This window comes from Brassica oleracea, chromosome C1 (genome assembly GCF_000695525.1).
Source record: "Brassica oleracea var. oleracea cultivar TO1000 chromosome C1, BOL, whole genome shotgun sequence".
Classification (NCBI taxonomy): Eukaryota; Viridiplantae; Streptophyta; class Magnoliopsida; order Brassicales; family Brassicaceae; genus Brassica; species Brassica oleracea.
This window is the reverse complement of record NC_027748.1, coordinates 37,708,429-37,724,491: the sequence shown is the minus strand read 5'-3', so window position 1 is coordinate 37,724,491 and position 16,063 is coordinate 37,708,429. Positions and strand designations below refer to the sequence as shown.

Sequence of the window (16,063 nt, the reverse complement as noted above, 5' to 3'; positions counted from 1 at the left end):
TTATTTATTTAATAGATTCAGATTAAATATTTTTATAACTATGGGTTCGAGATGTACCAAATTATCGGGATCAGTTGGTATTTGTGTGGTTGTGTTGAGATTGTGAAAGTTAGAAAAAGAAAAATTAGTGTGCAACCATGTAAAGCACTAGAAATCTCTGTGAATGCAAATGGGATGTCTCTTGACTATCGAACTGATGGATGTGACTATGAAATGATGTGATTCAATTGACTAATTAGAGGCAAGCATTCATTTGAGTTGGTACAACGTGTGTAAAATATGGTCCACATTTCTCGTTTCTTTATTTTTTTTTCCCTTTTTTTTTTTTTGAAAACGAAAATGTCTAAGAGACAAATTGTATGAGTATATAATAGACCAATACCACCAAAATTTAATGTTATCGTTTAATTATTTGTAACTATAAAAAAATTGAATATATCAAGTATAAACTTTTAGTAAAAAAATTTAAAGCTTAAAATATATATTTTTTAGCAAAAAAATTAAAAAAATATTTACACGAACATGTGGATTATATATATGTATAGTAATATTTATTTTGTTTTATAACTAGGTGTTTTGTCCGCATTTGCGGACTTAATAGTTTAAAAAAATTATAAATAGATATATTAACAATTCAAAAACCGTTATAATAAATTTTTATATGCTTTTGAAAATTTCAATAATTAACTAAATATTAATTTTTATATACAATAACTTTTTTATATATTTTAATAAAATATCTTTTATTACATAAAATAAATTTGAAGACATTCATATATACATAAAAATATATACATAGAATTATATTTATTTTAAAATATTATGATGTGAAATATTTTTGATAACATAATAATATAGAATCTTTTTAGATAATCTTTTAGATAATGTTGAGAGTCAAATTAATAAAAAAAATTATGGGTAATTATATACTAAAAATATAATAAAGTTATTTATTAAGGTTAGTAAAGACTTAAACATTCTAAATTTTAATGTTAGTGTGAAAAAATTATTTCGCAAATAATAGTATAAACAATTTTGAATTCTTTGTCAACATTTCCAGAAATTATCACAATGAGTGATTTTGATTGTCTTAAGAAATTTATCTTGAAAGATAGATGATTCCTTCTATCTTAAGTGATGATATATATATATATATCAAAATTGAATCGGTTTAATATTACTAAACCAAATATAACATAAACATATATGTAGTATTTAATATTACTAAAGTAAATGTAATATAAGTTTAACTATGATATTATATATATAGAATATTTTAATTATTCTCAAGATAATGATAAATTATCTGCTAAATCACGAAATTATTTATCAATATTAATAATATTTTATTAATAATAACTAAATATAAAATATGACTAATCCTAAAATTATGGAGATCATAACAAATAATCAAATTCAATTTTCAAATAATAATATAGATATGAGAATATATATTATGAATATATATATATATATATATATATATATAGTACTCCGACGGATTCTTTTCAGAATTTTTTTTTTCTTTTTGGTCAAACCTAACTTCACCTTATAATTTGAACTTGTCAATATAAATAAGAATTACATTAAATTCAGTTGATATATGTCAATTAGAACATAAAGGGAAGGTAAACTAGAACATTCATCCTTGTTTGATAATTCTCTCAGTAAACATACATTAACAAAAGAAACACAAAGGAAGCAATCTATTAATAACATCACAGGAAGTATTAAAACTTGATCTAGAAAATCTACTAATGTTACCAAAAGAAACTATATTTCCCTTGTTTCACTAAGAGTGTCATTTTGACTTTTTTTGTTATACAAAAAATATATAATTTTAGAATTCTAATACAATTTATATTTATATTATGTTTAATAATAATTGTAAAATGTAATAATTTTATTTATCTCAAATATTACTGATTACATAAATTTAATTCATAAAACAAATATATATTAATTATTTTTTAATTTGTATTAATATGTCAAAATAACACTTTTCAGAGATAAAATATCTAATATGAGTTATGTTTGTAGGATTCTCATGGTCAGAAGTTAAAACTGAAAAGTCATACAAAAGCTTCCTCTTAGGAGTCTGATTATGTATGAGTGTATGACTGTATGTTGAAAAAGGGTATTATATTAAAAAGTAGTAAATGTCCACACCGTAAGTATATTGGTGGTCGAAAATATGCATGGTTTTTTTTTTTTTTTTTTGTCATCGATTCTTACAGATTCGTATTGACTGCATCCATGTGAACGACGAAAGACAAAAATATGCATGGTTATAATTATTTTATGTGACGTTGGAAAAAGAAAATTATACTAATAAATCAACAATAAAGTAATAAAAACTTAAAAATCACATGAAATGGGCCGATTTGTTTGTTTCATAAAATATTATTTTAATATTTTTTTCAAAAAAAATCTATTGGTGCGATTATCTCAATAGCAAAAGCATGACATATGACATCTAAAACGTAAAGCTTTTGAGTTTCAAAAAAAAAAAACGTAAAGCTTTTTTCCCACACCCACCCAGCCATCCATTTCCACGTCATCAATTCGTTACTTTCTGTGGCGATTATATGGGTCCCATAACTCCGACTGCCACGTGTGAATATCGCTACCACTTGGAATCTCACGTGTCGACTTTCCACTTGGAAGTTAACAAGTAACGGTGCCCACACAGAATGACCTAATTTTTGCTATAGCTTACAGAATGAAATTTATAAAATTATTAAACAATTCAAAAAATTCTCTAGGATACCACTAAAATATATTTATTATAAATATACTATAAAAATAAAATGATCAAAATATTTCATTAAAAAAATAAAATAAAATGATCAAAATATTTCATTAAAAAAAAATGTATTTGTATGGTTAGATAATCTATACTTAGAATTTATATTTGAGGGATGGAATTTTGGGGGGAGAGGTCTAATGTTTTTCTAACAAATATTTAAATTTTAAAATAGCAATTTTAAGAAAAGTTTCAAAAAACTTTGAATTTCAAAATAAACTTTTTTTAAGAAAAATCAAAAGAAAAATTTCAAATTAAAAAAACATATTTTCAAAATATATAAAGCAAGAATAAAAATCTTTTAACTTTTTAATGAAACATTTTTTAGTCATTTTTATCTTTGTGTGTTTTTTTGGTCTTAAAAACATATTTTAGAATTTCTATGAGATTTGCCCAACTATTTATTCATTTTGCAATAAATTTGATCTTTATAAATTATAGTTATGCATAATAACAGGATATATAGGTTATTGGACTTATGTGTACTGTGATTTGTCATCGACTAACGAAAGCGATATATCTTTCTTTTTTTTGCTAGAAGAAAGCGATATATTTTGCTATTTTCATTTTCATATATATTAATATATTTTCCCCTGTCAAAAGGAAAATAAAAAAAATAGCAACAAATATCGTTTTCGATGTTAATAGCAGCCTCCTCTTCGTTGTCGTAGTTCGTCTTGAGGAGCCTATATATAAACGCAGATAAAATATAGATTTTTAATTTTAATTATATGGTTAAACTATACTATTATCTAGTCGAAATGACTAATTTAACCTCCGACCCTGGTTAGTTTAGTAATTACATAGAGTCGACATGATTAGTCAGGCTTTGTATATGTGTCGCATTGTCGCCACATTCGGATCCTTTAGTGCAACCAATGCACACTAAAATCGGCTGAAATACTGGGGAAATTTGTACTTTACAATATCGCTGATTAACATTAATTGTGTGAGCTTATCGATTTTTTATCTAGTGTATGTGGTAATGTTAGAATCGTTTCCAAAAACTGTCTTCTCTTGTATATATATTTTCTTAATGATGGTGTATCATTGTGAATTTTTCATACTTCTTATCTATTACATTGACACAAATCGTTGTGGTAAAGCATCTAGATATTTATTAAAATAAGAGATTCCACAAAAAAATTAAAGCTGCAAGAGTTACAAACATTAATTCCATACTACCAACAAAATTCTATATATTGTCTCATGAGTTACATATATATAATAATAACTTAACCCTTCGATTAATTTTGAAGCTAGTTACTTAATTTAGGTAAATTAAATCTTGTAATAGTAGTAAACAAAAATGTTGTTTTGCAATTTTAACCTAATCTACGCGCGGGTGTATTTATATATATAAGAGAAAGAACAGAGGATTAAGCCCCCAGAAACTGGCGTTTTATGCTGCCATTTAAAAGAATGGTAACGCCGACTCTGTGAAGCATTTTTCATCAGACCTAAAAAACAAATATCTAAGCAAAAAAAAAAAAAAAAAAAAAAAAGAAAGGGAATAATCTTTGATATGAGCTTCTCTTACAATCCTATAAACTAGCAAATCCTCTTGTGTTAGATTTTCAACCACGGAGAAAGTTCTTGTAATGGAGAGTACAGATTCTTCCGGTGGTCCTCCGCCGCCGCAGCCTAACCTTCCTCCAGGATTCCGTTTTCATCCAACCGATGAAGAGCTCGTCGTTCACTACCTTAAACGCAAAGCCGCCTCCGCTCCTTTGCCTGTCTCCATCATCGCTGACGTCGATCTCTACAAGTTCGATCCATGGGAACTTCCTGGTAAAGATCATCTCATCATCATCATGATCATCCAAGTTTTAATCTATTTTTTATGAGTTCTTTAAACGTTTTCACTTTCTCCAGAGATCATTTATCTGTGTGACGTATGATCAAACATTTTTTATTATTTTTTTTATCTGTGTGACGTATGATCTAACCTTTTTTTTTTTTTTTTTGGAATTTTTGTTGTTGCAGCTAAGGCATCGTTTGGAGAGCAGGAATGGTACTTTTTCAGTCCTAGGGATCGGAAGTATCCGAACGGAGCGAGGCCAAACAGAGCAGCAACGTCTGGTTACTGGAAAGCTACGGGTACGGATAAACCGGTGCTTGCCTCAGACGGGAACCAAAAGGTCGGCGTGAAGAAGGCACTAGTCTTTTACAGTGGCAAACCACCAAAAGGTGTTAAAAGCGACTGGATCATGCATGAGTACCGTCTCATCGACAACAAACCAAACAACAGACCACCAGGATGTGATTACGGCAACAAGAAAAACTCCCTAAGGGTAAAGATTCATCGATCTTTAATATATTCTTGAAATTTATGTGAGTTCTTGATTTCTTGTTTTTTTTTTATAGACAATTTCTTGATTATTTGTTACCTAGCTTGACGACTGGGTGCTATGTCGAATCTACAAGAAGAACAACGCGGGACGACACGTTGATAACGATAAGGATCATGATATGATCGACTACATCTTCAGGAAAATCCCTTCAGGACTCAACCACAGTGTCTCAAGATCAATGAACTTCTTCCCGGGAAGATTCTCCGGTGGTTACGGGATGTTCTCCGACGGTGATCCCGGTTTGTACGACGGAAGCGGCATGATGTGCAGCAACGGAGCCGATGCAGTCGATCTCAATGTCTGTAATGGTAATCCCATTGCCGACGTTGTTGGTTACGGTTTGAACCCTGTTTCTTCCTCTGGACCGATGATGATGATGGCGAATCTGAAACGAGCTCTTCCGGTTCCGTATTGGACTGTAGCGGATGAAGAGCAGGAAGTATCTCCGAGCAAACGGTTTCACGGCGTCGGAGGAGGAGGAGACTGTTCGAACATGTCTTCATCGATGGTGGAGGAGCCACCACCACTCATGCAGCAGCAAGGTGGTGTGTTAGGGGATGGATTATTCAGGACGACGTCGTACCAACTACCTGGTTTAAATTGGTACTCATCTTAAACCGGTCTGGGTGAAAAAAAGCTCTGGTGACAAGTGTCGGAATTGCAGAGTACGATTCTTTTCCGATTGGTGGGGTCATTTACATTATATAATTTGAGATTTGTGTATATGTTTTGGGTTAATTAATTGGGGCATAGGGGTTAGAGGAAGAGAGTGGCAGAAGTGAGGCAAAAATCATATAGAAACAAAAGAATATACAGTTTTCTTTAATTTAAATGTTGCAATGTAAAGATTACATATACTTAGATGTTTATATATTGATTGTGTAGATGCATATATAGTGTTCTCAATGATATTTTGAGAGTGTATTTTACTTGTAAAGGAAATGATTGAAAATAAAAAAATAGTTGTGCAACTCTGAGTTTTCTTCACTTACTAATTCAATTTTACTATAGTTAAAAGCATTGTGTATTTATCCCCAAAAATCCCCTAAACTAATGTAATTATCTTAACATTAAACAGGTATATGTAACTGGATTTGAATACAAATTGTTATTTTAAATAGAATATGATATACTTTTTTCCTTATGATTGTTTCATACTAGATGTTATTCTGGTTGATGATATAGACTTTATCTCTTATGTCAAGCCCATGACTTGCTTTATCCAAACTTCTTTTGAAACTACGAAGTGGCCTAGAGTATATGTTAGTGTAAACACTAAAATATAGACATTATATTATAAAAATAGTGAAAACCAATCTTCTTTGGAAACATCCTGAACATGCTGAACCGATTAAAAGTAATGATAAGCATCAGGCAATCGCAATGATAAGAAATTACAATATTTGCTTGTAAAGCTATAAATATAATAATAATGTAGTATTATATTATACTGATTGTGATTTTTTCCTTTTGTTTTCTATGTATATTTTCGTATCATTAAATTCATACCAAACACTAGTCCTAAGTTTTGTAAGAAACTATTATATTTTTTGTAAGCAGCAGCTATTTGTATTCTGTTAACCCGTAATCTTTTGCAAGCAATATTCAATAAACACAGCAACTGTAAATAATAACAAGAGATATTTATTATTATCTGAGACTAGAAATTTGCTTTTGTTTTATTTATGTAAACTAGACTTGAAATTTTATTAGACTGACGTAGTTATTTCACTTAAGATAAACACTTCCATAGAATCTAAAAATAAAGTTAGATTACTAAAAAAAATCTATTACATAACTATCTTACTTAAAACTGTAATAAATTTTTACTTGGTCAGAATTAATTATCTGATTTGAACAAATAACCCCCTAATTATGAATGCTTCCAGATACGTTCAGGTGTGGGTGTCATTTTCTACTCATAACTTTCTCTTATATTTTGTTGTCAGCCTGCTCAGAACTTAGATTTAGACATTACAGTAAATTTTTTTTTTTTGGAGAAAAAATCGAAAAATATATTCCATTAATCATAGGTCATACAATTAGATTACAAGCATACCAAAAATAAATCACGGATTTCAAGGTGGATTTATTTTCTTAATAGAGAGCCGGCAACCGTCGTGGGTTGATCAAAAGTTAAATTCAAAGATTTTATTTGTTATTTTTTGGTAAATAAAATGATAACCGGTAATAGGTAGCACCGTAGCAAGTATTCGTTGGACATGAGTTTTGACATCTTTATTTAGCCACTATGTTCTTCAAAAGGTTTGTTTATCGTGGGGGAATTAAATAATCTACATCATTGAAAAATTATCAAAGTTATTGAGGGCACATGCATGCACAATATTTTTTTCAATATTTCAAATATATACTTTTGACGTTTGAAGCATTCGAACACTTTGGATGTAATTAACTAAAACTATACAATATTATTTAGGGTTTGTCTTTCCTTGGGATCGGAGTATTTTATAAAGAGTTTAATTTGATGATCGGATCCCAGTTTAGGTGTATCTGCCACCTGAAAATAGTATCAAAACAACCTTATGACTATGATTCTCAAAAAAATTTTTTTTTTGCTAGCGAACATAATTAATGCACGTAATATTTGGCTGGTGCATGCAGCTGCTAGGTTCGATGAGTCAGTGCAACGGTATCTTTCACACAACTCGAGTGACGCGTCTCATGACGTCTTAAAGTATTTGATGGCACGCTTGCCACGCGGAGATAAGACCATAATTAACACGAAATTCTTAGGCCATCGTTATATCTAGTTTTTAAAAGAGGTTTTACAAAAAAAATAGTGGTAGACCTCACAAATAAGAAAAAAAAAAAAGGTAACAAAAGTGTTCAAATAAGGATTGATTTTTTTGGCTTCGTGTATTGTTCGCGGGCTCCACTGACACGTGGCGGCCCGCGATTGATCCCTTTTTAATTTTTTTTCCGGACAAAAAAAACAAAAAAAAAAATTAAGAAACCCTTAAACCCACTTTAGCGATATTCATGCTCTTAGAATGAGGTTTTTACCGGAAGTTAAGAAACGGTTTCTTAATTTTTAACTAAAAAATGTAAGAACTGGTTCTTAGCTTTTTTAGTTAAAAATTAAGAAACAGTTTATTAACTTCCGCTAAAAACTCCATCCGAAGAACCCGAGATTAATCATGCTCTAACATCTTGGGGGTATCTTGAAATCCGTCACGGACGAAGATAGTCTAGCTCCAATATTGCCAGCCTACATGTCGTGATTTAAATCGTTAATATAAAGCAAAACTTATTAGTAGACAACTTATAATTAAATATTGATCACGGTTATATTTGTACAATGGAAGTATTACTGATACTTTTATTAGAAAAATAAATTCACATAAACACACACAAAATCATACATATTCTCTCTGTTTCATAATATAATATAAATAGTTTTATCTAAAATCACAAAGATTAGAAAAACTATTATTTAAAAAAAAAAATTATATATAATTGAACCAATAATAAATAAATCTATATAATTTAATTGGTCACATTATACCCAATAAATATAAAAGTTGCCTAGAAATGTGAAATCTCCTTACACTTTGAAACCAAAAAATTTCTTAAAACTATTTCTATTATGAAACGGATGAAGTATGTTATAAAACTATTGTACGAAACATACTTAAAAAAACTCTTACTGACTAAATGATACCAGTTGTTATATTTCCCTTTCATAGAACTAGTCGCCCACGAATTTTCAGAATTTCTTAAAATCAAGAAATTGGATGTTTAAGAAAAAGAGAAGAGAAAGATATGGAAAGGCATACGATGTATGCATAAAAGAATGCTGCAAGTGGCCAGCGATGGACCATATGCTTGTACATCAGCAAAATGAATCATTGCCTTTAAACCAAGTGATTAAAACCGCCTTTAATTACATTCTCTTCTAGATAATATGTACAAATTACCTTTCAGAAATTTTGACATCATTAGCACTTATTTTGGTAAACATATTAATTTTATTTCAGGTTACACTTGCCATATTTTTCCATGATCATTTGTTTTCCCATTCAAAATATATATCTCTCATGCTCAATCAATTTCTTAAAATATCTATATATTATCTTATCTTCTTGTACTAGCTTGTTCCCAAAGGAAACCGTACGTAATATCTTGCTGTTTTCACATAAGGTGTTTAAAAAAACGAATATGGAAGAAATATTTTGTAGAAGTAGAAATAGAAATAGCAAGCTAAATAATATAGGAATATAGCAAGATGCAAGGCAAATGCACAATGAAGATCAAGACAGCCGTGACATTTTATTGTGATGGGTCGCACAATATCAATAAGATAATTAAGTTATTCCACACAAAAAAATACAACTATTATTACTTTGAAAACATTCGTAAACAACACAAAAAGGTAAAAACAAAAAAGAGCTAGAGTGGCAGCACTAGTATGTAACTACTAACTAGTGCGATTGATTTAACTCATAAACACCAAAATGTTATTTTATAACTGCCACACACAAAAATATACATACAGATGTGGAGTAGAAGTTTTTCCATAGATTCTTTTTTTTTTTTTGTCGTCTGTTGGATTAATTTGAAAACATGAGAGGTGGAGTTTTTCCATAAGATTCTGATTTGATTTTCTTTTTATATATGTATAAAAGCAAGGATAAAATATTAATGAAGGTAAATAAGGGCTGGTTGGTGGAGTGGAAATGCAAGGATGAAAGATGGGGGAATATGAACTAACGCTGTCTTCAACTCTCTATTGGCTACATGACGATCCTTTGATTACGACAGGAGTGAATTTTTAGAAACCCTCCAAAACCTATTTAATAGAATCATTTATTATTGTATATGAGGATAATATAACACTCTTATTCACAATTTCAGTTATATATCGAGTCATCATTACAACATGATGAAATTCATGGACTTCTAGTAACAAGAAACTGAATACAAGATTATCACATTCGAATATTTTAGTTTATCATATGTACTGATGTTTTTTTTCTTATTGTATCTAATTAGCATCCTGCAAATGATGTGCATATACATTTATATTGCCGTGGACTGGCTGACTAATAGATTCATAGGTTCTCTATACTAGATGATAATCTACGCGCATGCGCGGAGTGAGTTCTTATAATAATATTTGTTTATGAAATGATTTTAATATTTTGCAACACTACAATTTTTATCGATTATGAAATGATGAATACAAATATTGGTCTCTTAAATATATGACCGTTGTTGAAGAGTTAACATATTACATCTCATTTTAGTTATTTTTAAGACTTCATATGCACAAAAGAAAATTAAGTTTTGCGGCTGACACAAATCACCAAAACCAAATAGGCAACATTGATTGTAATGACGAAAGGGGATTAGGTTTTCTGCTCTCGATTTGTTTACTATTGACTCTCCATAAGTGATTTCATTTTCTACATCTTCTCGTTTTTGTTTAATTGATATGAGTTAAGTTTTTTTTTTAACTTATTTTATGAATTCAGTGAATTACATAAATGTCAATTAAAAAAATGAACATTTATAAAAATTAGTTTCACTCCATATACATATCTGGGAATTAAAATTTTGAAAAAAAATCACCGGCAAACTATATTAACAGGTTAGTGTTCAAATCTAATATATCAAGTTGTTATAGAATATAAGTGCAGACTCAAAATTATAAATCTTTGTTTAGTATATATTCACAAGATCATCTAATTAGAACAACAAAACAAATTACGTATTTCACCAGTTCGAGTAATATCTGAATCCGAATGGGTAATATCGGAACCCAGATGGATATCCGAAGATAACCAAACATAAGTATACTTAACTCTATATTTCTAGTTTATTTCTCTCATTTTATTCAAAATATTTATATTAACGATTCTTATTGCTCAAAATTAGATAATATAAATATAATTATGGACAAAATCATTTGCTATTCACTTAAAATACATATCAAGTTCTTGTTTCTTGCATTAACAAAAGTTGCATCTAAAATTTCAAAACAACAACTAAATTAGCGTCTTTCTGTTTTTAAATTTTTTTATCGCCAAACCTATTAATAGTTTAATCTTTTAAAAATTAAAAAAAAAACAGTTAAGTTAAAATATATTTTAAATACAAAAAACTTAAACAATGGATAATTTATTTATTTTTTCTTCAAAATTTAAATATCTGAACCTGACCCAAACTATCTGAACCCGAACATAAAATGCCCGAACCCGACTCGAAGTGTAGAAATACCTGAATGGGTTCTATACCTTTATACTGAAATATCCGATACAAACCCGAATGTGTATCCGAACGCCCACCCCTATGATATATGATCATTTGTATCTTGCTTGAACAAAAAAAAGTTAAACCATTGATCACAAAATTTTTAATGTGGGACTTTTACCATTTTTAGTAATTTATAGTCGTTTTTTTAAATTCAAAATGTAACATATAAGAAAAAATCTAATTGTTTTTATTATATTCTTAAGGTGATTGTTTAATTTCTTTTAATAGTATAAAATTAAACAAAAAAAAGAGAGGTTAGAAATTTTTTATCAAATATGTATTATTCATAATCATTAATTGTCATATATATATTAATCATATTAGGTAATTCTGTATCTTTTATTTAATGAAAGAAAAAATATTCTTTTGTACACTATTAATTAATTTGATAGTTAGTTTAATAAAAAACATAGTATATGTTTATATGGACCGACTTATTTTTCTAACAATTCTAATAATCATTCTCGTGATAACACGTGGATACGAAAACATATTGTAATGCTCCAGGATTAATAAATAGGGTATATCTAAGAAGCTCCGGACCAAAATCCATAATCTCCACGGGTCAAGAATTAAAGTAAGTTTAAATGATTTCTCGAACTTGGTACTTCTGCCCTTATGATCACAAGGTTTTACTGGAAGAGGTAGCAGCTCGGATCAGATTCATATGTTTCTTGTTTCAAAAGGATACAACTCTTTAACGTACCTTAAAACAAAATGTACAATACACACCACTATACCACAAAATGGTACCATGAAGAAAACAAAAGATAGAGAGGTCCAAAGATCCAGGTTGTGCAGGCCATTTTGCACCCAATATGATAAAAAAATGACAATACCAATTATTGAAATTAGATGGCCCTCTTGTAAGATTTTAGAAAGTTTATGGACCTCACAAAATTTTCTAATTTTCTCAATATGGTCTAAACTAGATTGGACCCAAAAACAACTTGGAAAGCTTTTGGCCTTTGTGTTATTTAATTAAATAATTATAATTTGGGTGGAAAGCATGTCTCTTTTCATGACAAAAGTATTGAATATTCTCATTTATTGTTCTTCAGAAGTTCACGGTTGACCTGTTGGTGAGATTGAATTGGTCAAACTTAGACAACTTGAGCAACCAGAATTTGAAAGTAGACCAACCTCTCCATCACACAAAGATTGAAACCAAAGTCAATTCACATTTAAATATAAAAACAGAAGAGAATTAATTCACTCTCTCACACAATTCATAAAATAGAGCTTTTTCTGCAAAAATCATTAATAAGTGATGCAGGTTATGAGAAGGATCCCATCAGGAGAAGGCGCAGAGATGCGTGAAAGATCAGAGACGACACGGGTGAGACGTAGGAGTCACGGTTCGGCTCTGAGAGTTCGACAGGCTTGCACGTGTTCGGGACGGCCTGGCTCGTCCAAGTGCGTGAGGCATGGGTTTATGGTGCCGAGTGACGGAAGCAGAGAGGTGTTGCGAAGAGCTTTGACGCCTCCGATCCGGCGGATGAATCTCCGGTGGTTGAATTTCCGACCAACACCTAGCAGACTCTGTAGAATGTCTTCAGTTTGATTTTAAAATTTGGATACTCTCATAACTGAGAACTTTTCTTTTTGGTTTGAATGTAAATAAAAAGTTGAAATTTTTGTTGTTCTAGTAATGTTGGAAATCCACTAAGATTGAGATCCATTTACAGATATCTTGAAACAAACCGACCAATAACATTGTTATAACGCTCTGACTGCCCACGGCTAACAAAAAATTTTGGACGTATGACCGTAAAATTAAATAAAATTTATGATATAGTTTGTCAAATCAATTTTTATAAACCTATCAATATACACTACTATATATAACAAATCGGAATGTTATACTTGTACTCTATTATGTGGAAGAAAGGGTGTAGAACTTTTGATAACAGCTTGATTCACTGTATTGAGTTTGGCTCTATCATATGCACCGTTGGTTACCTGAGACAACGCGAGATGCAATAGCTTTGGGGTGTCACATGTTCCCAAGACTCAAGAGTACATAGTACAGCCTCTTAGGTTTAAGATTGTATAGTTAGCAAAAGTTGAAGTTAAAGTAAACTACCTAACCAGTTTTGCAGAATTCCCTGCTGTTACTGGAGCTGAATAACCATCGATATCAACCTAAATCAGATAATATAAGTAAAAGCATTGTCTCGTAAAAGAACAGCTAGAGAGATTGTTGCGTAAAACACAAGTAACTGATCCTTATTTAAAATCCCATTTAGCTTTGATACCTAGATTGTAGCCACTCTTTCTTTGATCTACCTCAGCTTCAGCTTGAAACGTTGAACCATCACTTTTCTCAATGGTGATTTCCACAGTTCCTCTTCCTGCTAACCTACTGTTCCCACACATAAGAGCTGCTTTGTTTAATTCAACAGTGAGAAATAAAACAGGACTCACCTAGGGTAGTTCAAATATTGCCGAGGAGGCAAAAATGGCAATCCAGATGAACTGAGTCCGTAACTTCAATGATCAATCAAGTGCTAATCAGAATCTAAAATAGACCATAAGGCTTTCTTTTGATGAATTCTCAAAAGATACGATATATCTTCCAATGAGCCTAAGAAATGACATATAAACGGCCTTATGTTCTCCTATGATATGTTATCTATTCACTCGTTGATTAAACAACTTGCGACGTTATGAGGATTCGCTTATGAATGTGTAAAAGCCTTGGCCCAAACGTACAATTAAATTAATAATGTGGGGGAACATCTATCACATCGATGTAATATGAAAAAGACATGTCATTTAATGGCCAACGAATTTTACAAGACGACAATCTTGAAGTTCACTCAACCTTCAAACATGGTCTATTTTTTTTAATCCTACACTAATTAAGTCAACATGGTCGATTCAGCACCATAATAAAGGTCTGATTATATTAATACTATTGTTTGTATAAATATATAGGGACCCAAATATATACAAAGATCAAAACGCAGCAATTAACAAGCTAATCTGGTTCAGCTTCGCCTCCCCCAGTTTTAATCTGGTGGCGCCGGAGAGGAAGGAGTCGAGGAAGAAGCAAGTCTTGAAATTCACTCAACCTTCAAACATGGTCGATTCAGCACCATAATAAAGATCTGATTATGTTAATAGTATTGTTTGTATAAATAAATACAAAGATCAAAACGCGGCCATTAACAAGCTAGTCTGGTCCCGCTTCGCCTCCCCAGTATTTAAATTTCTAAGTTTTAATATTCGTAACTAAAATAATACACTATAACCAACCGACACTGCCGTTTTAAAAATCCACGTCAGCATCTCCAATCGAGCCGGACTTCACGTGGTCCGGCGACGAGTTCGCTAGGTTTACGGAACGACACGATGTGGCTTGCAGCCATAAACGCCGTGACTCGCTCAGAGACTCGGATATCCTCCATCTTTAACTCCTGGAGTCTCCGCACGTACTCAGGCACGTGTAAGAGATCCCACACCACGCACAAGCCTCCAGGCTTAACTACTCTCACTATCTCCCCTAACACCCTCATCCTCTCCGCCGCAGCCTCCACCGACTTCTGACCGTGCTCTTTCCCCACAGTGTGCACAAACACCGACGAGACCACCACGTCGAAGTAGTTATCCCCAAACGGTAACGTCCTCACGTCTCCTTCCCGACAAGTCACGTACTCTTGCACACCTGAGTGATTACAAAACAGAACCAAACTTCTAAACATGAACAGGTTGTGTAACGACAATTATTATTATTATCATTTTATTTATTTTTTCATTTATTTGAAAGAAACTAGAGAGTTGACTTTGGAAGTGTACCTTCGAGTTTGGCGGTGCGGAGAGTTGAGAGAGTGGTGCGTTTGGACCGGTCTAACCCGACGACCCGACCGGAGCTACCGGTTTTCTTGAGCTGAGTAGCGACGGCATTGAGGAGGATGCCGCGTCCGCAGCCGAGATCGAGAGCCGTTTTGACGCACGACCAGTCGCCGACGGAGCTGACCATGCGCTGAGCCATCTCGTACTGGAGCGGAACGTCGGAGTAGAGGAAATTAGCGGCGGCGAAGAGGAGGCACACGGCGGAAAGAGCGGTGACTGCGCCGGTGAACCCTGCGGCTAGTCTGGCGGCGCCGGAGAGGAAGAAGGAGTCGAGGAAGAAGCAAATCTGGTCGAAGTAGATGAGGAAGAGGACGGAGAGGAGGGAGAAGACGAAGGCGTGGAAGAGAAGGAAGACGAGCGTCTGCCATTGCTCAATACCGTATATAGCGTAGATCTGAGCCCAGTCTCTGTTCCCGGCGGTTTTACCCATTTTGATATATTTCTAGGTTCCGATCAAACGATCTATAAGGTCGTCGTGAGTCGTGATACAAACTCCCAATAAGGAAACTGTAGCTGACAGAAAAGGAAAGAACAAGTACTAGAGGCTTCAGACACGACAGGAGTTGAAAACAAGCTGTTTTCTTGGGGAAACAAATAGATCTCAGGAGTTTGAAACTGACTTTCAAATACAACTGAAGTGGTGAATGAGATGAGAATAGATCAAGGACGATGATGATGAGAGCATCGTCAGAAGAACATGGTGAGAGAGTGAACTTATGAAGAAGAAGAAGAAGATGAAAAATGGCAACGACTAATAAAAGAGAATTAT

General features: G+C 32.1%; 3 protein-coding genes across 3 annotated transcripts; 2 read left to right on the top strand and 1 right to left on the bottom strand.

Moving 5' to 3' along the window:
* Window positions 1-4,187: 4,187 nt before the first annotated feature.
* On the top strand, window positions 4,188-6,131 carry LOC106322779 (NAC transcription factor 56-like). Its single transcript, XM_013760918.1, has 3 exons — window positions 4,188-4,597; window positions 4,793-5,100; window positions 5,201-6,131. Exons 1-3 carry the CDS (start codon window positions 4,408-4,410, stop codon window positions 5,774-5,776), a joined length of 1,074 nt encoding a protein of 357 aa, XP_013616372.1. The 5' UTR covers window positions 4,188-4,407; the 3' UTR covers window positions 5,777-6,131.
* A 6,424-nt stretch (window positions 6,132-12,555) lies between these two features.
* Window positions 12,556-13,417, top strand: LOC106300505. The gene has a single exon (XM_013736661.1). It carries the CDS (start codon window positions 12,707-12,709, stop codon window positions 12,998-13,000), a length of 294 nt encoding a protein of 97 aa, XP_013592115.1. The 5' UTR covers window positions 12,556-12,706; the 3' UTR covers window positions 13,001-13,417.
* Window positions 13,418-14,539: 1,122 nt separating this feature from the next.
* LOC106317911 lies at window positions 14,540-16,063 on the bottom strand. Its single transcript, XM_013755760.1, has 2 exons — window positions 15,238-16,063; window positions 14,540-15,106 (listed from the first exon to the last, which is right to left on the bottom strand). The coding sequence occupies exons 1-2, from the start codon at window positions 15,722-15,724 to the stop codon at window positions 14,724-14,726; spliced, it is 870 nt and encodes a 289-aa protein (XP_013611214.1). The 5' UTR covers window positions 15,725-16,063; the 3' UTR covers window positions 14,540-14,723.

Coding starts and splice junctions, on each gene's coding strand:
- LOC106317911 (XM_013755760.1), bottom strand. CDS start 15,724: ATGGGTAAAACCGCCGGGAACAGAGACTGGGCTCAGATCTACGCTATA. Junction 15,107..15,237: donor CCGCACCGCCAAACTCGAAG/GTACACTTCCAA, acceptor GTAATCACTCAG/GTGTGCAAGAGTACGTGACT.
- LOC106322779 (XM_013760918.1), top strand. CDS start 4,408: ATGGAGAGTACAGATTCTTCCGGTGGTCCTCCGCCGCCGCAGCCTAAC. Junction 4,598..4,792: donor CGATCCATGGGAACTTCCTG/GTAAAGATCATC, acceptor TTGTTGTTGCAG/CTAAGGCATCGTTTGGAGAG. Junction 5,101..5,200: donor ACAAGAAAAACTCCCTAAGG/GTAAAGATTCAT, acceptor TTTGTTACCTAG/CTTGACGACTGGGTGCTATG.
- LOC106300505 (XM_013736661.1), top strand. CDS start 12,707: ATGCAGGTTATGAGAAGGATCCCATCAGGAGAAGGCGCAGAGATGCGT.